The sequence below is a fragment of the Cottoperca gobio genome, chromosome 6 (assembly GCF_900634415.1).
Source record: "Cottoperca gobio chromosome 6, fCotGob3.1, whole genome shotgun sequence".
NCBI classification, from domain to species: Eukaryota; Metazoa; Chordata; class Actinopteri; order Perciformes; family Bovichtidae; genus Cottoperca; species Cottoperca gobio.
The window spans coordinates 24,743,577-24,769,169 of NC_041360.1; the positions used below are offsets into that span (position 1 = coordinate 24,743,577).

The following is a 25,593-nucleotide window of genomic DNA, read 5'->3' on the forward strand; positions in this document are numbered from 1 at the left end:
CAATTGAAAAAGATTCATATAAATATATATTACAGCTACATACAATTATAAAAGTGATCAAAGTGCAGATGACAGCACTCACTTTACATTTGCAATACATTCAACAAGGACTTCATGCAGATGTAAGGCTACTACTATGTGAGAGATCCAGGTCAACATTGCCCACAGAAGGAGGGGGATGTCAAAGCAACACAATATGGATTGTACATGTTGCTGACAAAGCAACACAATATGGATTATACATGTTGCTGACAAAGCAACACAATATGGATTGTACATGTTGCTGACAAAGCAAGGAGCAGTAATACCCTGAACAATAATCTCCAATTAGATCAGCAGTAGTCTTAAGCATCCAAGGCACCACTGTACTCCACTTCATATCAGAGATGCTATGGTGGATGGGCAGCAGACATGTGAAGTGTAAATGCATTAATACTGGTGTGAAGTGTTGAAAATTACCAAAACGAGCATGTCGAAGACCTCGTCCACTTGGTCTTTTTCACATTCAAGGAGGCTCTCTGGGTCAATGCTCGTCACTTTATCCCACTGCAGAGCAGCAGGCATCTTGGCCATAGCTAAACTAACTGTTAGCTACACACTGTGAGTGTTAGCTGGTTAGCTAGCTCACTGGAGTTAGAAAGATATGGCTGAACATTGCTCTGCTCCTCGAAATTAGCCTTTCTTATAAACGCTGCATTACACTTAGTTTAGTTAACAGCTAACTATATTTGTGAGGATTTTTAGGTACGTTAATTCACAAACTACACCAAACAACTCCACTCGTGTTGGTGAATTAGCTAGCTAATCGATTTGTTTTAAAAAGTTAAACGTTTGAACCTAATGTATGTTGTTATTTAACATCGCCTATTAATATACGTTAAATATACAGGTGTGTTAAAATGACAGTCAACAGCCATCCTGAAGTTTCCATGATGTGATGCTTCGGCTGCTAGGTTACCGCTGGCAACACCAACGGTTACTTCGTTAGCTAATTAAGCTAACGTTAGTCCACAAGAAAATAAAACTGCTAAGTTTAAAAGCGAAGGGTGGACCCTTGTATGGAACTTAACCAAACGGTAGAGAAATGACGGATATAACATTAGTACAAAGTACTTATAAGTCACTTGGTATTGGTCAAAAAGCACTGAGTCTATCTTCGCTAACGTTTAACTTGCGCGGTCACCTCTGCACCGGAAGTGATAGTGGAGCTGTGTGGAAGCTAGCTTTCACAAGTGGAATGTCGCTTGCTAAATTGTGCTCTCCGTATGTGTGCAACTAGTAACACTTCTAACGTTTTTGATATCATACATGCAGTCACCGTCTGTCCTTTTATAGACACGGTAGGTCGGACATTTAAGAAAGACTTAACATTAATCTGCGTCCACTTTATCCGTCTCAAAGGCTGGTATCAACATAGTTAGCTTAAGCTAGTTGCTAAATCTGTTTCATCGTTAGCTAACGGTATGTTGCAGCAGCCAGTTTGAAATTGTCAAAGCATGTTATTTAAGTTTTTTATGTACTTTTATATTACAGTGTTCGAGTGATAGCAATTTCGTTATATTCGTTTAACCAAGGCCTGTCATTATATAGCTATTTAAAGAGGGTAATATTAGCTAGCAATGGTTTTAGATGGCTGTTAAGGTCCACCCTCCATTGCTTTTGCAGCCAGCTGTTACTGTACCGGTTGCTTGACTAATGGATTTTTTTCAAAACAGGATGGCAGCTTTTAAGGGTGGTAAAAGTTGGTGATGATTTTACAAGGTAGCAACAGTAAAATAACTGAAACATGGTTGTTACTTACTGTAACGTGCATACTGTATGAGGTTGTTTTATAAACTTGCTCTTCCAAGTCATTTGGTGAGCTGCATTGTTGGCATGATTGCTGGTGATGGTTGCTTTGAAAATGTTAGTCCTATTCGAAATCTACATGTCAAGGTACCTGTTTTACATGTGTCAGTTAATTTCAATGCATGTCAAACCTTTTTGTTTTCCTGTACAGTGATCAATGACGGCTTTGGTTAGCCATGGCTGTGGTGTCATGGAAGGAGATTTTACTTTTGACTGGACTGGTGGTGGGATGTTACTGGAACAGTCTGTCGTGTGGCTTTGTGTTTGATGATGTCTCAGCAATCCTTGACAACAAGGACCTACGGCCAGCAACCCCTATCCGCAACCTATTCCTCAATGACTTCTGGGGAACTCCCATGGCTGAGGTAAGTCATGGTCCATGGCACACCTCTGAAATGGCATGTCTTAAGCATTTACATTGGGGTGGTGTATTAGCAGTTTTATATAGGTCAATTAGTCCAGTTTAATTTAAGGGAATGCATTTGCAACCTTCTCAGATTAACTTGACTATAATGGTTTATTTAAAGATTCCTCAAAACATTTGTCACCCTTTTAATGTCTCAATCCGTCAACTGATCTGAATATTGTGTATGTCCTAATACAGGAGCGGAGCCATAAATCCTACCGACCCTTGACCGTACTTACGTTTCGACTGAATTACCTCTTCAGTGAGCTGACCGCAGCTTCCTACCATCTGCTCAATGTGGTTTTACACGGCGTAGTATGTGTGCTTTTCCTGCGAGTGTGCCGATTGTTCCTGGACAACACTTCCAGCTTGGTGGCAGCGTTGCTGTTTGCTGTGCACCCCATCCACACTGAAGCTGTAAGTGTACATTTACTGGTTGTTATGGCAGTATGTTATGGGAGAACATAACTTCACATGCATTCAATAACAAAACTGAAAGAAGGTGACTGGCTGTGTCAATCTGATGCACTGGACTTTGGTTGTTTCTATGCTCATTTTAAAATGTATTCGACCATTTGACATGGTAACATAATCCTTCTTCCTTAATGTGTTGAAACAGTGACAGATCAATTTTAAGTGCAAAGTAATGAGCTATTAGTTATGAGAATAAATTAATTTGTGATGTTTATTGGTTGGACTTTTCAGCCGTCCCCAATGCAGCATGAGGTCACCACTGAGTGGAGAAGAAACAGTTGAAGTGCCCATTTTGGGTTAGGGTTAAACTTCTAAATTGAAGCTCCTTCCCCAGGTGATGCTCCTGCACACTGGACAGGCCCAGTGGGAATGTTGGACAAAATGCTGAAGCAGTGAAGTCATAAGTACATTGTAAGCGGCAGACGGGTGGTGTTGCAGTGCCATTATCCACACAAACAAGTACCAGTGCACCGTTCTGCTGTTTGACTTTAACCTTCCACGACATTAAACAAAATCAATTCTTAACAGAAAGAGCAAACATAGTTTTGAGGTGTAAAAGAAGCTAAAGCGTATAAGCCATGTTTATATGGACATGCTGTACATGTCTTCTCTGATCGTGGGAGGGAGTTTAGAAAATCACTCATCTGCTGCTTGCAAAACTTCTATAACATCAACACCTCAGCGTTGCCCAAACATGCCCATCAGCTCGGGTGGGGCGTCTTAGTCACTCACTTCCTCAGTTTTGCCATTTGGCAACACCAGGTGGCTGTATTCATGGCCCTTTCTTTCTGGGTGTGTGGTTTCTCCACAGTATGTATACTAAAGAGTTTCCACCAACAAAGAAGACACATCAAAACCACATTGAATGTGACCGTGAACAGGAAGTTAAAAAACTGCCCATATAGCATATTAATAGATCCTGCCCCTTATGGCCTGCTCTGAGTGCGACCATGTCTTATCCAAGACACTTGCTCCCGTTGTGCTCTATTATGCTTTCAAAACACTTATAATGGGTAGAAATGGATATCAGTGCTTCTTCTGTCTATGGACACATTTATTTCTGTATTTATTACTTATTCTTTCAAACTTAAAAGATTATTTGGGAAATTTAACGTTCGTTGTTGCAGCCGTAAAACATGAATGTTATCGGGACCGCAACGTTTATTGAAGTCGGAAACCAAAAACCGCATGCTTATTGTTTATCATTTTGAACTTGATCTCATCCTCTTCTATAGGCTCTGTCTGAAAGGCCTCTTCCCCAATTAGGACTTGTAATTCATCCTATTCAACATGGCTGAACTGATGACCAGACAGGCCTTGACCAGAGTAGAAAAACAAAGGAAACATTCTGCTTCTTGGGGTGGAGTGCTACTGTTACACAGCATGCACCACTGCGCCAATCTTCCTCATGGTGTTCTCTAATCTATGCAGAGTCTCTCAGACTTCTTGAATGGAAACAATTTGCCTCACAAATGAGCCCTTAGAGTTAGTCCAGCAAATGCCCTTCATGTTATCGCCGTCTGGAATCTCTCTCTGAACGGATCATTTGTTTTTGAGTTATGCTCCAAGCACTGAAGGTCCCTTCATGATAAGTGTGTACAAAGAGTCCCTGTGTGTCCCCCTATGTCTTTCTCAGTGTGTTTTTTTGTTATCTTTCTTTTTCAATGGAGATTCAGTTGTTTTTAGTATCTTCAAATACAAATTGCTTAGTGTTCTAATTCCCCAACAGTATATTAAGGCTCTAAAATAGCATTAGGGGGAAAGCACCCACTGACGAGCTGCACCCCCGACACTGTACAGACGCACACACACAGAGGGGATTTGTAGTCGGAGTAATTCGGCCAAATTAACAAACCCAAACTATGCTCAGCCTTTCTCCCATTCTGTTGGATTACATTTGATGGACTGACGAGACAATTATAAAGCTGTATGCAGATGCATAGGATGCATAGCATGTTCCTTAGATGTCCTTGTTACTTGTGAATCTTTCTTCCCCTGACTTTTTATAGAATTACGTGAGCAAATGAGTGTATTATAACTGTAACGAGTGAAAGCATAAAGTTTCTCTAGATTTAGATCCTGCAGTTCTTCACTATGTTCAACAGCAACCAGTGCAATCAAACTGAAACGGTGAATGTAGCACAGGGGCATGCGTGTTTACTTGGTGTCCTTGTAGCAAAATGGCCCCTGTGTAAGAAGTTTGGCCACCTTATCAAGAGAGCCAATGCATTACTGTGGCCGCCTGATGAAGTAAGTGTAGGTATTAGATCCTGGTTGAGCCTTGTTTGAATCTAGAGGTTTATACCTATCTCTATGAAGTTGTAATCCTCTTCGTGTGTTCCATGGACACTAGACACAACAGACTTCTTCTTTTGTGGGACCTTAGGTGTGGTTTTAGGATATGTCTGTTTGTAAGAGCTCAGGCCTTTGGGTTATGGTGGAATGTTGTTTCTTCCACACGAGGGCAGTCATCATTTACACAAATGACAGATTTACGGAGATATACAGTATATCTGCTTGTAATCCGTTGAGATTTACTTGACTAGACCTGTTTTCACAGCTGGATTCTAGGGCTTCAACGTGTGTGGGAGCCCGATACAGTATGTGTTATTGTTTGCATCACATAGGGTAATTGGGTGTTGGCGGTATATGTAATGATTTCACCTGTTGATAGGGGAAGTCTTACTTTTTCCTGATCACCATTTATCGTGTTTTGATGACCTTTGGACACTTGTGTTCCCCTTTTGGAACACGTTGGATGTGTCCACCACAACTATGGTGTTTTCTTGCAAATTAAAACTATAAAACGCAGAGATGGGATTTTTAATCATTGGCAGCCAGCGTGTCGGGAAGATCAGTCTCCCCAAATGTTTAGTTTCCGATGGTCTCCTATAACGTGGACTCTGGTTCCTGCCAGTTGTAGACGTGTGTTATGTTCTCAAAGAGATTAGAACAGAGCGTTCTCTTCACTTGAGGTGTATTTGAGGATTTACCTGTGGTGGTTATTGAACCCTGTGGAGAAATGCTTATCTTCGGCTTTGAAACTCTGACACTTTTTACTCCTGAGTGCCTGTGGCAAAATGGAGGTAAAGGTTGTGATGGTAATTCCAAAATGGATCACCTTCTGGTAAGAAATTAGAAGTGAGAGCAAAGTTGTCTTTGGTGTTATTTAATAAAGAGTCGAAAAAATCAACAGAATTCATCAGTTTCAGCTGAAAGGACAGAAACGCATCATATATACAGTAGAATTGCTTGGGCTAAATGGGAACAAAGGCACAGAGATATCAGACATGTTTATTACGACCGGTAACATCCGTCTGCTAAAGGTCACATTGGCACCCTACTGTCTGTGAAATGCTATCAGACGGGGACATCAGACATGTATTACGACCGTGGAGGAAACACAGGGTCAGTCACTGTAAGGCCAAACAACACGTTTATAGAGACAAAGTATAACCCGGAGACTCTACGATACATTTCCTTGACAAAGGTAACTTAATTGTCTCTCATTGGAGAGAACTGTCTTGGATGTAGGGAAATTGCTGCATCAAAAGATCAGAAGACTCAGACACAATCCCTTTGGCCTGACTGAAAGTAGACCGCTCAAATATGTCTTGTGGAGTGAAGGGTGTGGCTGGTCCTATAATCCCCCCCCCCCCCCCCCCCCGTCGTAACCAGACTGAATATCTGAACCTTGAACTTGACTGTTTTCCAGACCAGCTTTTAATATCCTAAGGGAAAATGTACTTTATCAAAAAGTCTTCTCTTCTAATCGGGAACGTTTTCTGTATTATATCCTATATGATTTGAACGGGCACCATTTTACCGATATACATCACAATAAAGCACGTTTTTCTAGTTATTGAGTAAAGAAATAGTCTATATGAAATAACTAAATGCTGAAGCCTATTGTCTGGATTCTCCTCTTTGAATTAAATACTTGACAAATGAAAAAGTCTGAAAATTCTTCTCATTTAATCGAATCGTCTGACAAATTTCAGTTGGTACATGCTCGTTATTATCAATTTAGACGGCATAATTGTGTATCTCGATGTATGAAAGACGATAAATTGTCGTATCAAATGATTGCCTAGCCTTAATTGATCAGTTATTAGTTTTATCTGCACTTAAAACAAACAAGTCAGTTTGGATGGGCTGCAGTACTGACTGTTGTCACTTTATATCATCAGGTCACAGGTGTGGTCGGCAGAGCTGAGCTTCTTTCCTCAATCTTTCTCCTGGCTGCTTTCCTGGCCTACACCAGATCAACAGGGACAGACCACTCTATTGGTAAGTCTAACCGCACTCATCTCTCACTGAATGATGTCTCATGGACAAGATGTACTGGCTTCATGTCATTAAAGCTTTTATTTCCATGTGCCCTTTCATTAGGACATTGTTGCAAACATTCAAAACAGAAGACCAAACACAAAATTCTCACGTGCAACAATAACAAGTGATTCAGTAACCTGGAATCCTTCTGGCAATGTTAAAATCCTCCCGATGCGTTAATGAGCAGTTATAGTCCACCTTCAATGGTTTGGGATTTGGCAACAGGAAGTGGAGGATAGGCTCAAAACATGGTCAGGGCCACGGTGTGCTTGGTTGTTTGGTTAATTATAATAGGATGTCCTATGGCATTAATAAAATACAATACATAGTTCTACTGTAATTATATTTCCATTGTTGGAGTTCATCATTGGACGCACCTGTATTTGCCGTGTTTGTTGGTGATTCTCTAATCACTTGAACGTATCTAATCGTTAGACAGTGGTGTGTTGCCGTCATTAAATACACCTGTGGGTGTGTTTCTATAATTGCACCCTGAGGATTAATATCTATGCAGCAACACATCTGTGCCATTTTTATTTCTTCTACATGTGCAACATGCATTAACCATCTATAATAAATGAGAACACCCAGGCCTTTCTACATCAATGGAGCTGATGTAGACCAAGTTAAGTTTTAAGTTCCTGGAATCAGCAGCACAAACAGCCTGGCATGCTCATCGTATATCTCTAAAAGCCAGAGGAGCAATACAAAGCCTCCTGATTGGAAACATTACAAACTGGCATGGGATGTGCCCGGCTCAGGACAGGAGGGCTCTGCAGCAGAACATCATTGGTACCGAGCATCAGTGATTTTGTGAACAGTCGTGTATAGGTTGTCTGATATTTGTGTTTATTCTTCCTTCTTTTTTCAGTTTGGGCTCCCATCGCTCTGACTGTTGTTCTAGTGGCTGCAGCAACACTTTGTAAGGAGCAGGGAATCACTGTTGTCGGCATCTGCTGTGTCTATGAAGTGTTTGTGGCACAAGGGGTAAGGCTCTTTCACTCTTTGTTCCTATTGGTCACACCTGCTACATCAGAGCGAGGCTGCCAGAGTTCGTTTTAAGCATACATTGAAAGGTAGTTATTAGATACAGATAATTAGATTAATAATAACAATAACTATTTATATATCACTGTTCACGTTCTTAAGACTAAGTCCTTGATGCAGAATGCTCCACAAGTTGCCTCTTCAGTGACCTTTCAGTTCTGACCTCAGGAACAATCAAGAGGTTGGAGTTAAAGGATCTAAGAGCAGTCACGTACGTCTTAACCACGTCAGACCGATGAGACTGGCCATTCAGTGATCTGAAAACCAATAAAAATAGTTTTCAAGATTTCAGTACCGTGGGTTCTCCGTCACTTCATGCTCTGGTTCTCATCAGAACAATTGCTGCTGTGTTCTTTTACGAGCTTTGACTGACCAATAGCTTTCTTAGTCACCGCAGATGGAAGAGCGCTACAGCAGTCCAGCCTGCTGTCTGCCAGAGAAAGTGTCCTCATCTGCCAATGTTCCATAAATGATGGGACACTTTAGTCATGTTTCTAATGTAGGTCAGAGTCAATGACAACAAACTAATCCAGCACTAAACAAATAAATATATATATTAAATATGTTTTGCATCAAATACCTAAATCACAATGGAATAGTCATTTAAAGTATAACACGTGTGAATTCGCAATTGATTTATGTTCGCGCATGCATCCACGGGTCAATGCTTTCTCTCACCCACGACCTCACAAACACTTGACCTCAATGCCAAAGGTCAACATGCTTGGGCAAAAGCTGTGGCCGCCAAAGGGTGGGGACATTTCTGTTGACCCACTGACAGATAGAGCTATAGAGCTGCTGGAAATCTGAAAGTGTGTAGGAACCCTTTACACAACAATGTTCAGCTGACTCATCCCTTCCTGTGTTTCTCCTGTTGCTATTCTCTCAGTTTACCTTGCCCATGCTGTTGGACACACTGCGGCAAGTCTTGCAGGGTAAAGACGGGTTCCCCTACGCTGTCCTGCAAACTCTGCTGAAGCTCATTGTCCTCATCATCAGCACCCTGCTGCTCGTCATCATCAGGGTCCAAGTCATCCAGTCCCAGCTTCCTGTCTTCACCAGGTAGGCAGCATTACCCCATCAGCAGCACCTTTTTTAAACTATTGCTCCCTGATAATCAAATGCACTAAAAGCTTAACTTTTCACTGTCATTTTTATTGCTGCGAACAGCGTGATGAGATAATTTTCAGGACATTTTGTATTTGTTTTTAGTGCGTTGCAATTAAATGTTTATGTTCGGTCAGTTTTAAAAAGAAGTCCAGCTCTGCGGCTGCTGTATCTGTGAGCAGTGGGATACAGTCATGATTTTAATGTTAATGCGTTGCAGCATTATATAAACACATTACACTACTCTGGTTCTTTATTTATTTCGGATGATGTAATAGTTTACATAATGTCTTTTTATTTGATTGAAGTTGAAAAGTTTTTAAAAGGCTACAGAAACCTGAAACCAACTAAAAGTATTCCTGTCATCCTCCTACATGACTCGCATGACGCTTGTGTGTTTTATCTTTGTGTTCCGCAAATGCCTTCCACTAAATTATGAGCACCTTAGCGTATACCGTATTCTGAACCCCCTTAAAACATGCTGATATCCATGTAAGGCAGATTCATGGGACACGTATGCTATAATATGATATTTATGGTGTTGGTGGAGATAACAGAGAGATTGATTGATAGATACTTTATTTATCCCGAGGGAAATTCAGGCATCCAGTAGCTTAAAACCTTTACACAATTAAACAATTACCCATCTTAAACTCAAACTGTCAGAGGTCTAAACTTCTGCTTAACACATGGTGGCAAGATTTAAAAATGTCCTTGTCCTACTCAACTACTGTGTTAAGACATTTGCTGTTGTATTTACACTGCATTTACCTATAACTGCAAAGGTGGCATGTGTCAACTATTTTTTACTTAATCTAAAATTAGATTAGATTTATGACACCAGTGAGAACACTTTCCCCCAAGGTGTAGTGGAATATGTGTTGATTAAGTCTAAAGTATTTGGAAATTGTCTGTACAGGATTCCACACAGACTCCTCCTGGTGGCATTTGATCGCTAAGATAAAATTCCACACAGTTAGCCAAGATGGGCTAATCCTCTAGCAGTAATCCTAAAGACGTCTCCAGCCATAACAACACCGCATATTTAGATCACCACCATCCCAGTGATTTAGCTAGAAAAGAAATGGTCCTCTTAAACAAGTTCGGACCACCTGCTGTCCCAGAGCAGTTTAGATACAGAGGCTGGAGGTGCTTACCCTTAAACACCAAAGAGAGAGAGAGATCACGAGGATATGGGAATGTCGCAGGAAGTTGTGAAGACAAAACATCTCCATTGTGACTGTCGGATACACACTGCCTTCATTCAGATGTTCTTCGTTAGAGGCTTCACCAGATGGGTTGCACATGTACCACCGCCAAAGAAGTTATGTGCTCAACTTGGTTTGTCTGTCTGTCAGCATGATTACAGAAAGAAATACTGACCCAATTAGTTATGAAACTTGGTGGAAGGTTTTAGTATGGGCCAAGGAAGAATTGTCCAAAAAGCTGTCTCCATCCACTTGGAGACAGCTTTAAAACGCTCTGAGCATTCAAATACAACACATCTTCGTAGTGTCCATGTTGTTTCCACATTAAAGCTCGTGAACACACCAAAGTCGAAAGAAAGACTTCACAACTCGGGACATGGGACCACAGAGGAGCACTGGTGGATTGGCTGGTTTTCTGTTCATCTCACACTGTTGTAGGGTAAAATACAACGGCTACTGGCAAAGGAAGATTATGTACATACATCCATCACTCTGACACATTTTTCAGCTAAGCTAATTAAATTAAGAGGGAACAACAGCCGTGCTTACGATTCACACTTATCAACACAAAAGCCTCGAACAAGCGTTGTTGGCTGGAAAGAGTTCACATGAGAAGAGCTGCATAAACAGACGAAGGATCCGTATTTTTCTATCCAGAAATGAATTAAAATGAGGCGACGCAGACTAAAATAATTGTGAGCAACACAAAATTACAGGTCAAAGTATTGTACATTATGGCACATTTGGCATTATAGCTCCTACAGAGGGAAAAATTATCGTACATCTGGCAACTCTAGTGGTATTTGAAACCGCCTCATCTTTCGTGTGATGCCACATTGTGGTCAGATTTTCCACCTGTCCAGCAATTTGGTCCATGACTAAGTGTCATAACAAATTACTGCAAAATGTCCCTTGAAATCTGCCATCAACAACATCACCGTCACCAGATAATGGAGCCTAATGCTTTTTTTTCTGACCCCTGACATTTCCCTTAGTGCTATGTTCAGGCATGCTCAGTTTATAGCCCCACCAGATCCCTCCGCTCACAAGGTGGAAATCTCCATGTGCCTGAGGTGATGTGGCATTCAGTGTTGACGATTCAGAAAAGACCCTTGTAGACCCAGCCTTGTCTGTCTCTCCCCTTAGTGGAACGAAAGTTAAATTAAAAGGTCTTTTTCTTCACAGAAATCATGCATGTATACCATATTACACATGTTTTACCCTCTCCTGCTATACCCATCTCATGCTTTTATTGGTCAACCTTCCTTCTGTGTCCTCTCTTGTAGATTTGATAACCCGGCAGCAGTCAGCCCCACTCCCACAAGACAAGTGACTTTCAACTACCTACTTCCTGTGAACGCATGGCTTCTGCTCAATCCCTCTGAACTCTGCTGCGACTGGACTATGGGCACCATTCCTCTGGTGGAGTCACTCCTAGACCTCCGTAACCTGGCCACCCTGGTGTTCTACACTTTTCTGGGCCTGCTAGCTTACCACAGCCTGCGCTACAGACACAGCTCTGCCAAGACTGTCATCATGGTAAGAGGAAGTTTGACTAGATCTTTCAAATGCATTTAACCTATCAATTCTATACAAATGCAGTATGCATGGAAATTAACTTGCTTATTGTAACCAAGTAGTCCACTTACAGTGTCTAATCTTTTGCTCTTTTCATACATGACAACATGAAACGGATATTTATTTATTCCCTTTATACTATGCCTCGCGGTACGGCATCTGCTCTCCGTCTGGCAACCTGAGACTGGTGCCGAATGCACATTGAACTCATGAAGAAAGTAATTTTCTCTCCTCAAAGTTTATGACAAACTGCCAACAACGTGCTAATGAGATGCATCAGCAAAACGTGGCGTTCCTCAGGCTACCTTGTGTAGTCTGCAGAAAAGGAACAGAGGAAACACCTGTCGTTCTCTTCAAATAGATTTATATTAACTGGTCATTTAAAGCCCCCTTTAAGTGCAACTCTGTCGATGCTCAACCGGCTCTGTGCCACTGCAGATGTACGGGCGCCGGCCTCCCTCCATGCCACGAGCGACCAGAGCTCCGCGGTGAGCGAGGGAGCTCCAAAAAAGAGCCGCCGTTCATCTGCATGCACTAGCCTGCGCTGCAGGGACACGGAGCCGGCAAAAAACCAGCTCAGCCTCAGTGAGCCCTTTGTGAGGGAGAAGGCAGAAGAATTGGCAGCAAGCCAAAAAAAAAGCTCTCTAATTATGACTTTTATATTCATGTAATAAATGTTAGATCAAACAAACAAATCATCCACTTAGAGTGAGAAATGTTCCCACTGTAATATGTATGGTAACAACTTGTATATGGTTCATGAACAACACCACATTAAAACACATTTAAAGTGTCTCAAAAAACAATCTTAATTAATTAAAATCATTTTAGTATTGTGCATTCCTTTGGAACTTGTTCTCTCTTTTACTAACGCGAGTATAATTCACTTTGAACTGTTCATTGGTTGTAAAAAGAGGGCAAGACACGGGCTTAACCAAAAGCCTCAGCCTAAGTGGTTCCTCATGTTCACCGTGGCTGAAAACAGTATTGAGTTTTTAGCCGATGCTAAAATGAACCCTTACTTGCTTGAGACGAATGTTATTACTACAGTTTGTCTTTAAGTGCCGTTGTTAAGGTTCCCACCTTTGTTCTTAACAGTCTGGTTTGTATTGTTAACGTGACCCTTGCGATGTTATCTACGCTACAGTGTTGAATCACTGATTGAGACAAAATCAGGATTGCAGAACATGCCTGTTCTAATGAGATTTATCTTTTACATTTGGCAAACTGTGTAAATAAAGTGACAGAAACGGGGTCAGCTGAAGAGAAACAAAACATTAGTGATTGTTCATTGTGGCACACAGAAACTAATTGGCGTCTGTTGTGCAACAGGCCCACGGCTGTCTTACTGAAGGTCAGTCCTCGCAGTATTGCTTTTAGCTTCAGTTTAGAAAAGGGGACAACAAATCAACACAGCATAAACTGAATTATGGCCTTTGCGATGTTTACTCTGGTTTTCTAAGAGCATTTGGAATATGTTGCGTAACAATATCCTACCACGTCAACCTACTTCTCTTTAGTGCAAGGCTGCCAGCTGCCTCACATGGAGCGTGAGGCGCATTAAATCCTTTAGACGGTTGACCTTTTGAGGAGTCCTGCTCTGATGTGCCGTTTCTTAATTTGAGTGGCTGATGTCTGTGCACTCGGGTTACAACTAACTGATCACCAGCCACAACAGCAACGCTGGTATTGTTTTGACTCTTTCACACGTGTGTGTCTTGAGTACTTTGCCAAGTGTTTGCCTGTCTGTTGACAGATTTTGTCATCTAGATAGCGCCGAAGCCGTGCACGATGCAATCACGAAACTCAACAGTTGAGATCAAAATGAAGATGACGATTGGTGTGTTCCGAGAAAGGTGCCTCTCGTTGTCCCCACCAGCCTCCTCCTCTCTTAATCTATAATCAGCTGTAGACTGCTGTATTCTACGCTGCTACGCACACTCTCGCTCGCTCGCTCGCTCTCTCCCTCTCTCTCTCTCTCTCTCTCTCTCTGTCTCTGTCTCTCTCTCTCTCTCTCTCTCACACTCTCTCTGTCTCTGTCTCTCACTCACTCACTCACTCACACTCTGTCTCACTCACTCTCTCTCTCTCTCTCTCTCTCTGTCTCTCTCTCTCTCTCTCTCTCTCTCTCACACTCTGTCTCACTCACTCACTCACTCTCTCTCTCTCTCTCTCTCTCTCTCTCTCTGTCTCTGTCTCTCTCTCTGTCTCACTCACTCTCTCTCTCTCTGTCTCTCTCTCACTCATTCTCTCTTTCTCACTCACTCTCTCTCACTCACTCACTCACTCACTCACTCACTCACTCTCTCTGTCTCTCTCTCTCTCTGTCTCTCACTCACTCACTCTCTCTCTCTGTCTTTCACTCACTCACTCTCTGTCTCTGTCTCTCTCTCTCTCTCTCTCTGTCTCTCTCACTCACTCTCACTCACTCACTCACTCTCTGTCTCTGTCTCTCTCTCACTCACTCTCCCTCACTCACTCTCTCTCTGTCTCTGTGTCTGTCTCACTCACTCTCTCTTTCTCACTCTCTCACTCTCTCACTCACTCACTCACACATATATATTTAGTCTACTCATCAACCATTATATCAGAAAGAACAGCTGTAACCAGAGATTGTATTTGTTACACATGTATAAAGGAACAGTATGCAGGACTGACAGCGAGCGTTTAGGCCAAATTCAAAACATTGAAGTGCATTGTCTCCCCCCCCCCCCCCCCCCCCCCCCCGCCCCCAGATTCAAAGCTCGCACAGATTGCCAGATTGAGGACAATAAACCGATGGGAGCGAAAAGACGAGAGCAACATTATACTTTGAAAATAACAATCGACAACAAATGTATACACGTGTTCATTGTTTGCAAATGATAAACCAGCTCATGTAGATGTTTTTATAACTCTAAAACAAAAGCTCCGAAAATACTTTCTGAAGTTGGAGTTCACTGCTGATTGTCAACAGTCTGTGTCATCGCAGTGTGTGCAGATGAACGGCGGCCTCCCGTGTCGCCGAGGTAGTAAACGGCAAAGGCTCGTCTGCCACCAGGTGTGATTACTAGCAGTTAGTGTGTGTTAGGACGAAGTTATTCAACTTATCCTTCTTAAAATCCACCTGGGCTGTAAGCTGTCTCCATCTTTAGTTTATCTCCAATATTTAGTCGTGTTGTACAACGTCTCTGGTCATGCCGAGGCTTTTTAGCCTGTGTGGGATCCACGTTATCCACGTTATCTCCGTTGATCCAGTTTATTTGCTTGCGTCAATGTCTGCAGCATGCTGTGTTTGCGTGCCAGTTTGAAACATCATGTTGCCAGATATGAAACAAACGGGCCAAAAAATAAAAACAGACGTTCCTCTCCGGAACGGACATTTCAAAGGAGAGCATTCTGGCAGTAGCGTTGTTTTCTGAGGAGCCAGTATTTCAGTTTAAGCACGTTTCCTTAATTTCTGATGTCCTACGGTCATTTTATGATTGTAATACTGCAAGTCTATTACACATTGTTCCTTCAAGCATCTCTGAACTCTGGGTGCATTGAAATAAGATGTCAAATAGGGATTGGAGTAATTGTTTGTCCTTGTCCTGTCCTCTTTCAGGCGCTGTCCTTTATTGTCCTGCCTTTCATCCCTGCGTCCAACCTCTTCTTCCCCGTGGGCTTCGTTGTGGCGGAGCGGGTACTTTATGTGCCCAGTATGGGCTTTTGTGTCCTTGTTGCACATGGATTCAAGATTGTCTCGCATAAAGGGTGAGTGCTTCTCTAAAATGTGACTGTTTATAATAGATATAACCTTGTTTATTTAGTCTTGTGCCTCAGGTAAATATTAATAACCTAACGCGGCACAATTCTTAACTAGAGGCAACCGTTACTACAATGTTATGGGTTACTTCATTATTAAGTTACAATCATGTCGTTTGTATCGAGCAGTAGCATGACGTGCTAATTCGCCATGACATTGCACATCCTGTGATGCCGATGATGATTATTCGGTTTATTGTTTATTGTATCATTTTCCTTTTGTAGACACTTGAAGAAGTTTTCCTGGTTGGTAATTGGAGTGCTTTTAACTACACATGCAGTGAAAACCTTCAACAGGAATTGGGACTGGGAGTCAGAATACACTCTCTTCACCTCTGCCCTGAAGGTAGGATCAGAGTATCTCGGCTGTTTCCCAACGTCAGCCTTTAACAATGTGTTCAAACAGATGACTCATCTTTTTACAATGATGGATTTCTAGAAACAACAAAAACAAGTTTATTATCGTGTTTATTTCATTGTCTGCAACGTCAGGTCAACAAGAACAATGCCAAGTTGTGGAATAACGTTGGCCACGCTCTAGAGAACCAAAACCATTATGTGAAGGCACTGCAGTATTTCCTCCAGGCCACTCGCGTCCAGCCAGGTAAGCATCATTAAATCAGGCATTTATGAAACCACAGCAGTAATTTCACATTCATTAATGATGGTTTCACACATGTAATGGAAACATATCTGCCAAGCTTGTCAAATTATGTCTTTACTGTGATTATTGTGAAATCTCTCTAATAAAGTTTTATTATTTGTGAGAAACGCATGTCTGTGACACAATCCTGATTTTATCGTCTGTTGATAAACTGCACTACCAGATAAATGCAGGCAATGTGGTCATACAGGAAGTAGACTAAACAACAGAAACACATGATACACTGGCTCTGCTGCAAAATTATATTTAGTTTTTTTTTTATTATAAAGGAGCTGATTTAACTCAATGTTGAGTTTAGCAAACTCCCCTTTTAAGGATCTGGCTGGTTTATCTGTAAAGTTTTCCTGTTTTGTGTTTTTTTTATTAGAATGCATACAACAACTAAGTGTAGTTACATAAATGAGATGACCCATTTTTCTCACGGAAATATGAGGAAGCTTAGGTGAAAGTTTCCAGGTACTCACTGGCTGCATTGTTTCTGCATCAGTCCCAAACATTGCAGGGATAATGTTCAGTATTTGTGTCTCCACCCTCTGTTAGTTTAGGATTTGATCCCTTATGAATGTTACTAAATAATGTGATTACTCCCTTGAAACAGGCCAGCAAAGGCTATTGTTTATTGTTCAGTGGCTCTAATAGCGTCTGCAAATGCAGTCGCTAGTTTCCCTGTGGTCACAATGGAACTACAGTAAATGGACAGGAAAAGTGTGTGTGTGTGTGCATCAAAAGTAAAGGGAAGTAACACTTGAAAACAAGCGTTAACTATTAGAATAACCAAGTAAGAATTACCACCTAAAGTCTCTTAAATACAGCGTTAAGATTTAATTTTTCATTATGTATAGCTAATTTGTGGATTGTTAAAACAAAGCAAAGTGGGAGAAATGTGTTGAAATACATTGGAAATGAGCAGGTTCAGGCGAGAGACTTTCTGTTGCCCTTCTAATACTCCATTCAATGTTTCTGCAGATGACATTGGCGCTCACATGAATGTTGGAAGAACCTACAAGAACTTGAACAACTCCAAAGAGGCAGAAATTGCCTACTTGGTTGCCAAATCCCTCATGCCACAGGTAGCGAAAAGCTCCAACAGAAACACGTTTTCCACCACCTCTTGGCTCCTCTCTCTTCATATATTGTTCTGCACTTATTATTCCTGCTGTTTGGTTGCCCTTCCAATCAACGACTTCTTCTCTGCTGACCACCTCTCAGGTTATTCCGGGTAAGAAGTATGCAACACGCGTGGCCCCTAACCATCTGAACGTCTACATAAACCTGGCCAATCTGATCCGGGCCAACGAATCGAGGCTGGAGGAGGCCGACCAGCTCTACCGCCAAGCAATCAGCATGAGACCAGACTTCAAACAAGCCTACATCAGCAGGCAAGAGGTTTCACTTGTACCTATCAGATGTCAATCTTTGAGCAGGTTTTTTATCAATCGTTGTTCTTTCCAAAGGAAAAAGAATCACAATCATTTCAAATGTTCGTTTTGTTCCAACTGTGGAAAGATATCCTTTCAACAGTTTTCTTTGTTGGGTCTTTCTCCTAAAATGACTTGATTGTTGTCCATTTGTATATTCTGACCTTTTATAGTCGCACATTAGGCAGATACAGTGCTGTTGGTGATTAATTGGACCGTGACACGTGTGTGGTTGTGTTTGTGTCGCTCAAATGAACATGAACTGTCGGCCTGGACATTTCATTGATAAGTGTTGTATTTGTACTTAATGTGGAAGGTTGGATGTTTTTTTGTGGTTCTATTTAAGTGAATGATTGAAGGTTTGATGTAACTGTTGTGGTTTAGCTGTTAGTCACTACTTAATGTCACATTGTTTGTTTTATATTGAAACACTAAAACTAAACTAACATTTACTGTTTTCTTAGCAAATGGTCCTTCTGGAATACAATCCAAATTCTTACAATAAGTAAAAAATACACTGGCATACAGCAAGATATAATATAATATAACATATATATTGAATATTTTACGGGGTCTTTCTGCAAAATAACATATTTACCACACTTTGACTCTTTCTTTTTGTGTGCCTCTAATTTATTGAATTGTTTTTGTCTCAGAGGGGAGCTGCTTCTGAAGATGAACAAGCTCACAGAAGCCCGGGACGCCTACCTCCGAGCGTTGGAGCTTGACCGCGCCAACGCTGACCTGTGGTACAACCTGGCCATCGTCAACATAGAGATGAAGGACCCATCAGAAGCCCTGAAGAACTTCAACCACGCCCTGGAGCTAAACCCACGGCACAAGCTGGCCCTCTTCAACTCAGCACTTCTCATGCAGGAATCTGGTGAGTGAGTTCTGCCAGCTCTGCAATGAGGAAGTGAAAAGTTTAAATCTTGAGAATGTAGCGTGCTCATATATGAAACAAACAAGAAATCCATTGGCACCAACCACGTAATGCTAGCTTGTCGGGAAGGAGGCGAAATATCGCTCCATAGTGAGACAAACTTTTGGTGAGAGAAAAACTGGCATGGCCGTACTTTCTAGATTTCTGATGCTTTATGATAATCATATGCAGTGTAGGGCAAAAATCATGCAGTTTTTTCATGCAGTATTGTGTGTTATGTGTCACCTATTCTAAAAATATTGTATTTCTGCTGGGGTCCCTAAACAGTTTTTGATTTGCATAAATTGAGTACAACTTGAAAGACTCTTGTGCGTCTAATTGGCCTCATTGTATTCATGTGTGATGATGCAAGTCCCCATTGTAGTGAGACCTGACTGAGCTGTTGTGAGCTCTAAGATAATCACAGGCTCATGAAACTTTACACTACAACCCTCGGGCATTCACAGGATGTATGCCTTTCTTATGTGTATTGAAAAGAAGGGGGTTTTTGAGCAGTAAAGAAGCGTTCGCCATCCAAATACGGAAAAAATGCAAATATGCAGAAATCTCCAAACGTGGGGGGTGCTGTTGGAGTTCTGTGCGAGGGGGAGGGTGCTGTCGGAGTTTTGTGCGACGGGGGGTGGGGAGGGTGTGAAAAAAAGATTTATTAAAAAATATATATAATTCTTTGTTTGCTTTATCTACAAACAATTTGTAGATAAAGCAAATCTTTATCTACCCTGCAGTACCTCCACGGACCCCCTGGTGGGTCTGTTGAAGACCTATGCTGTAGACCACTAACTGGTCTGAGAGAATCGTCACTAGCGCATCATGGGACATCATGCACAAATAAATCCTTAATTTTTTTTTTTTAAAGCAGCCTGCGAAACTACGGCGTACGCCAACGCTTTACAATTGACAAAGTGCAGACACTCGTCTGTTTGGTTGCCAATAAAAGTATTAAGGCCGTTTTCAAACCATCTGGTACGAACAAAAGACTTAACCTGATGTTAGGGTGTAACCAGGTTCTTAAGAATTGTGTTGGAAGAAGTAAGTTCATGGCCAAGTTTCTGTCAAGTCACAAGTCATCTGTTATATTTATTTATTTATTTATTTCTCTTTCCTCAGTGTTCATGCACTGTTTACTACCGGCACATTCCTGCTGCAGGTTAATCCAATGTGAAAAATGTATGACGTTTTTTGCATGCAGTATTAAGTGTCATGTTCACCAATTCTAAAGAAATGGTGTCTTTGAATATTTCTGCATGCTGAGGTCCCTAAACCGTTTGGGAATTGCATATTACGTGGCGGACTGTAGGTGTGTGTCGCCGCCCTTCGCGAAGTACAGCGGAGGAGGGAATGTGAATGGCAATGTATTTTTTATTTATTTTTTAATTGCTTTATCTACAAACAATTTCACGACCCCCTTGCAGTACCTCCGCGGACCCCCTGTTGAAGACCTATGAATAAGGGGGTTCAAAGAGTACTTTGTTCAGGTTATAAACTTCAAGGAAAACGCATCTAATTAATGTTATCGGTGACCTCTGTCACCCTCTGATATGATTCCAGCACAGATGTGACTGTTTTTCCATTAGCCGTTGATTTGTGCCGCCTTTTTCCGAAATGATTAATTTTTTATTACGCAACATGCTTTGTGCTTCTACTCCTAAAGACTGCTTCCTCCATGCTGCAGATTACAGCATTTCTTTAGTGCATGTATTCAATTCTTTAAATTATTCTCTGCGGTTGCAGACTTATAAACGTATGGGCATACATTTATAAGATGCAATGTTCAATGTGGGTAAACAACACGTATACTGTACAATGTGAGATTGCTTTCTCCGGAAGCTCTTTATTTGTATAGTCCATTGTTAGTCCTCAGTAAGTAAGCAGTAAGCTGCAGCAGCACTGTAAACTGTGTAACCCTAACCGCCACTGCAAGCTCTCAAGAAATGTTTCTCAGGCGGTCGGAAAGCTTTCTGAGTGTTTTCGGAGCTGCGTTCAGTCTCATAATCCGCTCTTTTTATTTTCTGCTGCCACATTCCTCACATTCCTACTTCTACTACTGTATGCGTTCACATTTCTGAATCGCATCCTTGTGATTATAGAAATGACGCAGTCGGCACGCTTCCAAAATGCATCGACAGACTTTTTCTTAGAGTGCAGGTTTTGGCACTGACTTGATTGTAACGTTGATTACTTGCATTACCCATAACTCAGAATTTAAATGTCTGTAAATAATGTAGATGCAAATAAATGACCGCTTCATATTGTGTCTCTGCTTTCTGTGGCAGGGGATCCAAAGTTCTGGCCCGAGGCTAACCGTCGTTTCCTGACCTACGTGGAAGAGGAGCCCGAAGATGCCAATGGTTACTTCAACCTCGGCATGCTGGCCATGGATGCCAATGAAAATGCAGCAGCTGAGCGGTGGATGCGTAAAGCCATTGGTCTGCAGGCCGGCTTCCGCAGCGCCCTGTTCAACCTGGCGTTGCTTTACTCTCAGTCCAAACGTGAGATGGATGCTTTGCCCGCGTTGGACGAGCTGCTGCGTCACCACCCAGAGCACATCAAGGGCCTAATCCTGAAGGGTGACATCCTCATGAACCACAAGAAGGACACAGATGGAGCTAAAGCCTGCTTTGAGCAAATCTTGCACATGGACCCAACCAACGTCCAAGGCAAGCACAACTTGTGTGTGGTCTACTTTGAGGAGCGCGACCTGCCGCGTGCGGAGCGCTGCCTGGAGGAAACGCTGGCCCTGGCGCCAAACGAGGAGTATGTGCGTCGTCACTTGAGTATTGTACGAAATAAGATGGCTGCTATGAGCGCGGCGGGGCAACCGCTTACTTCAGCAGGGGGAGCCACCGTATCGGCTAAAGAGGAAAAGCCGAAGGGAGTTAAGGATGGGGGGGAGGAAGTGGCTAAGGGTGAGAAGGAAGGGAAAGGTGCTGATATTGTTGGAAAGGGGGCTGGGGATGAGAAGAATGGGAGGAAATCCTCCGCAGAAAGCCTCGGAGGTGTAGGCGTGGACCAATCAGAGTCTTTGGACAGTAGCCAGTCTGACAAGCGGACTAAGGGTAAGTCCACTAAAGAGATTAAAGATATAGAAACAAAAAGAGCAGCTGCCTTGAAGAGACTAGAGGAGATTGAGCGCATATTAAGTGGTGATTGACATGGTTGTAATTTATAGCTGGACTACTTTTTATAGAGCTTTTTAATGCTCCGGGATAAGACTGCATCTCCTCCCTTAGAAGCGTGTACTCATATTGTCAATATTTGTCATTTTCTTCCTTTTGATTTACTCGCTTGCTTGCAGGCTACTCAGCATGTTGATTTAACACTAATCATGTAAAGAAGGGAAATGTTGATCTGCACAAATAACTCCTGTCACAATAAGCACAAGGCCTATTTGGGATATTCTATTTAAAACGATGGCAGATGTAGATGCTTCATCTGAATGCGACGTCACATGTCGTAGATCAGCCGCAGTTATAAATATTAGTTGTTTTTTTATGTGTATGCATTGTTTATCACTGGAATTCTTTTTCACTAAGATGTGACTCACTCCTGTGCGTTATTGTTTTTAAAAACAGAATGATTGTATCATGGACAATTAAAGGAAATGACGTGCTCACAGATTTCCTCAAGGCAGGATGATCTCTGCAGAGTTTGCGGCTCAAAATAGAGAGTGAAGTAACCCTCCGCACTACCGACAACGCCACGCTTATGTTCCACCGCAGCAGCAACGTCTTCTCGTTTCTATTGATCCCACTCGGCACTTCCTGCCACTGCATCACAGCTGCCTTCACATCCAAATGTAATGGTGATCACATTTAACGACTATTATCTCACTCCCTTTGTCACAACACCCCCCCCCCCTCCTCACATCTCCACAACTGTCTGCCACACTTTACACACAACAGCCACATTAAGAAAAGCAGGAACACATTCATCTTTAGTCTACCCCGAACACATCAGTTTGGCAAAGGCAGCACAGATTTTCTGCGACGGTCATAAGGCTTCATCATGTGTTCTTCGTTTCCAAGTTCCTTCCACTTTACTGGCGTAGTTTTCACAGCACATTTGCAGAAGACAGATCTCCACATTCATCCTGCGCCACAGCGTTGATGTTATTTTTAGCTTACTGGCAATAAAATAACATTGGGAGGTTTTATAATAGACTTTTTATTCACTTCTGTCAGGATTTTGAAGAGGGGAGATTCTTGTCTTCTAAAAATTGAAGACAGGGAGTACCTAGATGTTGGTACTGATGAACAATGTGTCCCACAGAATTGGATTATATTTGTGGCGAGAGGCCCGGGGCTCTGCTCACAATGTAGTTACATAGTGGAGGCTTTGGCCTATTTCTACTGTAATAAAGTTTTAGCAGTAAAACATGATTTTAGTAAAAACAAGTGCATTCTCTGCATGGGAATGAACCTTGTGTGTGCGAAATGTGAAGCCTGTCAGTCGAGCGAGCGGTGCACGTCGGGGTCACCGCTTGTCCCGCCGTGAGCACAGCCCGGGCAGCTGACATCGAGCCCCGAACTCCATGATCTTATGCACACGTCACTCTGCTTTAAAGCCATAAACTGCCACACCTTTATTAGCTCACAGCAGACTGAAGATCTTAAAGTTAACACCCCTACGTACGGAATCGAGAACTGACTTTGAATCGAGAATCCTCTTGAATCTAGACCCCGAGAATGAAAATCTAAATTAAATCGTGAGATACCAAAATATTCCCCCCCCCACACACACACACACTCTGCATCTCTCTGTAGTCACTACGTCATATAAGACTCAAACACAAGTTAAAACCTGAAGAGAAATGAGAAAGGCTTTAATCTCTCCCGCTCTTGTTTCCTCAGGACCTTTATAAAACCCAAACAACTCTCTCAACTCCCAATAACTGACTTTAAAGAAACACTTTGGATACCCCACAAGAGGTTAACGGCGTAGGAGCCTCGATATGAACTCGAGTCAAGTCTGCTCACGACTTGTAGCTGTGAGGAAGGTCAACAATGTTTGATTAATGACGCTCGGTACAAAGCAAAGGAAGTGAAAGCTATTCTTCCTTTGCAAGCTGATGTTAACGTCTTCACGGTTCCCATGACGGTAATGTTTTTGCTTCACGCTGCCATCATTTGTTACAGTACGATGACCCGATGCTCGGTGCAATAGAAGACGGTTCGCTGTAAGTTAGTACCGTGGTGGTACTAAGGAGCCTCGCTATGCATTGACCCTGTTCAGCCCTGAAATTCTATGTACATATATTTACCGTGTACTTGTATCCAGTGTTATTTATTATGTTTATATGCACCCCAAATGCTGTTTTGTTTACAGCTTATACAGTTTGCTTTGAAGTTCATGGTGCATTACTTTGTCTGTTCAGTTTCAGTATGTGTACCGTCACTTGTGAAACATGTCATAAATGTTTTCCACTTTTTAAACAGAGCCACGTCAGTGTTAAACATGTGTGACATATGCAATCAACTGTCTGACCCCAACACACGTAGGTACAGCTTTGAATGAGGACACATCCAGTTTGCAGCATTTTCTGTTCAGAGTGGCTGATTTTTGTACAATTTAAGGTTTCTTTTTATGCAATAACCCTTGTTGGTGGTGGTGGTGGTGCTGGTGGGGGGGGTCTCGGTTATTAAATAAAGTGAGATGACAATTCATTGTTCTGCTGTCTGTTTGCGGTGAAGCCTGCAGGGTTCCTGCTGGTCTGCTACAGAAGTGTATGTAGTGAGGGAGAGACGTGCACCATGGACACGTTGCATCTGCAGAATGTCAACCCCAGGGCCAATCCAATTTGAAAATCCCAAATTGAGTTCCGAATTGAAATCCGATGTACCAAAAAGTATGCTGTTGTTAGTTTCTCTGACCAATTACATTTTCCATGTAATGTAATTTACAAATGCACGGCATCTAATGCGGCGATCTTCCCCGGAACTTTCCAGAAATGAGAGATGTTCCGTTTGTCGCAATGTTCGGAGATGTAGCTTCAGTTAACTTTATTATAAAAAATGATTTTCTCTCAGCTCTATGGTTTCTAGTTATGCAGGTGATGCGATTTGGCCAAGTTTTGACATTTGTGCTTCCACTTCAATACAATGAAGGTGCGCAGAGTTTAGTTTGTATGTAATATGTAACACATGGATCAATATCTCCAGCACTCTGGATATTAAACACCTGAGGTCTATTCTTTCAGTGGAAAGTAGTAGCTGTAGTTCTGTCACATTTTACTTTATGCAAACAAACCAAGAGGAGTAAACGTGAAGTTACAGACGGACCGGTAACTCCGAGCTGCACTTCAAGTACGTTAAAGTTATAATCCAATTCTATCTAATGTGCTTAACCATTGAAATACGAATGCAATGCATCCAATCTGTTCCTTAAGATTGTATGTTAAGTATAAAATGACGAGCCCTTTCTCTCTGTATCTTTTTGGGAAAGTCCTCAACGCTTCAGTGCAGCCTTCGCCTGAATGAACTGCATTTCATTGAGTGTTCATTTTGTGTTGCATGAATAAATAACTTATTGGCTTCAGTTGCACCGCTGAGAGATGACTGCAAAACACAAGACACTCTCGTTCTGCCTTCTGCTGTCAGAGCCCGCTCCAACACGCACATAATCTTTACATAATGTATATGGTGCTATATTTGTATTTATCTCATTACTTTAATTCTGTCGTCGATACAATCGTCTTCCTGTAAGTATATAGTGCTATAGGCCACTTTTATATCTCATTGTCATTTTTATCTTATATATAGATGTATGATTTATTACATGCAACT

General features: G+C 41.9%; 2 protein-coding genes across 10 annotated transcripts in view; one reads left to right on the forward strand and one right to left on the reverse strand.

The window, feature by feature from the left end:
- cep290 (centrosomal protein 290) overlaps positions 1 to 1,213 on the reverse strand; it is a 28,759-nt gene extending 27,546 nt beyond the window's left edge. For 4 of the 8 annotated variants that reach the window (XM_029434316.1, XM_029434317.1, XM_029434315.1 and 1 more), the window contains exon 1: positions 460 to 1,213. In XM_029434316.1, coding sequence (XP_029290176.1) covers positions 460 to 573 — 114 coding nt within the window. In that variant the 5' untranslated portion in view covers positions 574 to 1,213. The remainder of the gene's footprint in view (positions 1 to 459) is intronic. The other 4 variants (XM_029434322.1, XM_029434321.1, XM_029434320.1 and 1 more) reach the window with 2 other exon arrangements.
- tmtc3 (transmembrane O-mannosyltransferase targeting cadherins 3) lies at positions 951 to 24,596 on the forward strand. Of its 2 annotated transcripts, none has more exons than XM_029434324.1 (14): positions 951 to 1,076; positions 2,000 to 2,213; positions 2,453 to 2,671; positions 6,919 to 7,018; positions 7,932 to 8,047; positions 8,997 to 9,169; positions 11,709 to 11,961; positions 15,587 to 15,735; positions 16,012 to 16,132; positions 16,279 to 16,390; positions 17,417 to 17,520; positions 17,660 to 17,829; positions 18,525 to 18,751; positions 21,085 to 24,596. In XM_029434324.1, exons 2-14 carry the CDS (start codon positions 2,025 to 2,027, stop codon positions 21,960 to 21,962), a joined length of 2,811 nt encoding a protein of 936 aa, XP_029290184.1. In that variant the 5' UTR covers positions 951 to 1,076; positions 2,000 to 2,024; the 3' UTR covers positions 21,963 to 24,596. The 2 variants fall into 2 exon arrangements, with proteins under 2 accessions (XP_029290184.1, XP_029290183.1); XM_029434323.1 differs by lacking the exon at positions 951 to 1,076 and adding an exon at positions 1,152 to 1,340.
- The last annotated feature ends 997 nt before the right edge of the window (positions 24,597 to 25,593 follow it).

Bases quoted from the DNA above. Each gene is read 5' to 3' on its own strand.
- tmtc3 (XM_029434324.1), top strand. From the start codon at position 2,025: ATGGCTGTGGTGTCATGGAAGGAGATTTTACTTTTGACTGGACTGGTG. The intron at 2,214-2,452 runs GTAAGTCATGGT...GTCCTAATACAG, and splicing joins GGGGAACTCCCATGGCTGAG to GAGCGGAGCCATAAATCCTA. The intron at 16,391-17,416 runs GTAAGCATCATT...ATGTTTCTGCAG, and splicing joins GGCCACTCGCGTCCAGCCAG to ATGACATTGGCGCTCACATG.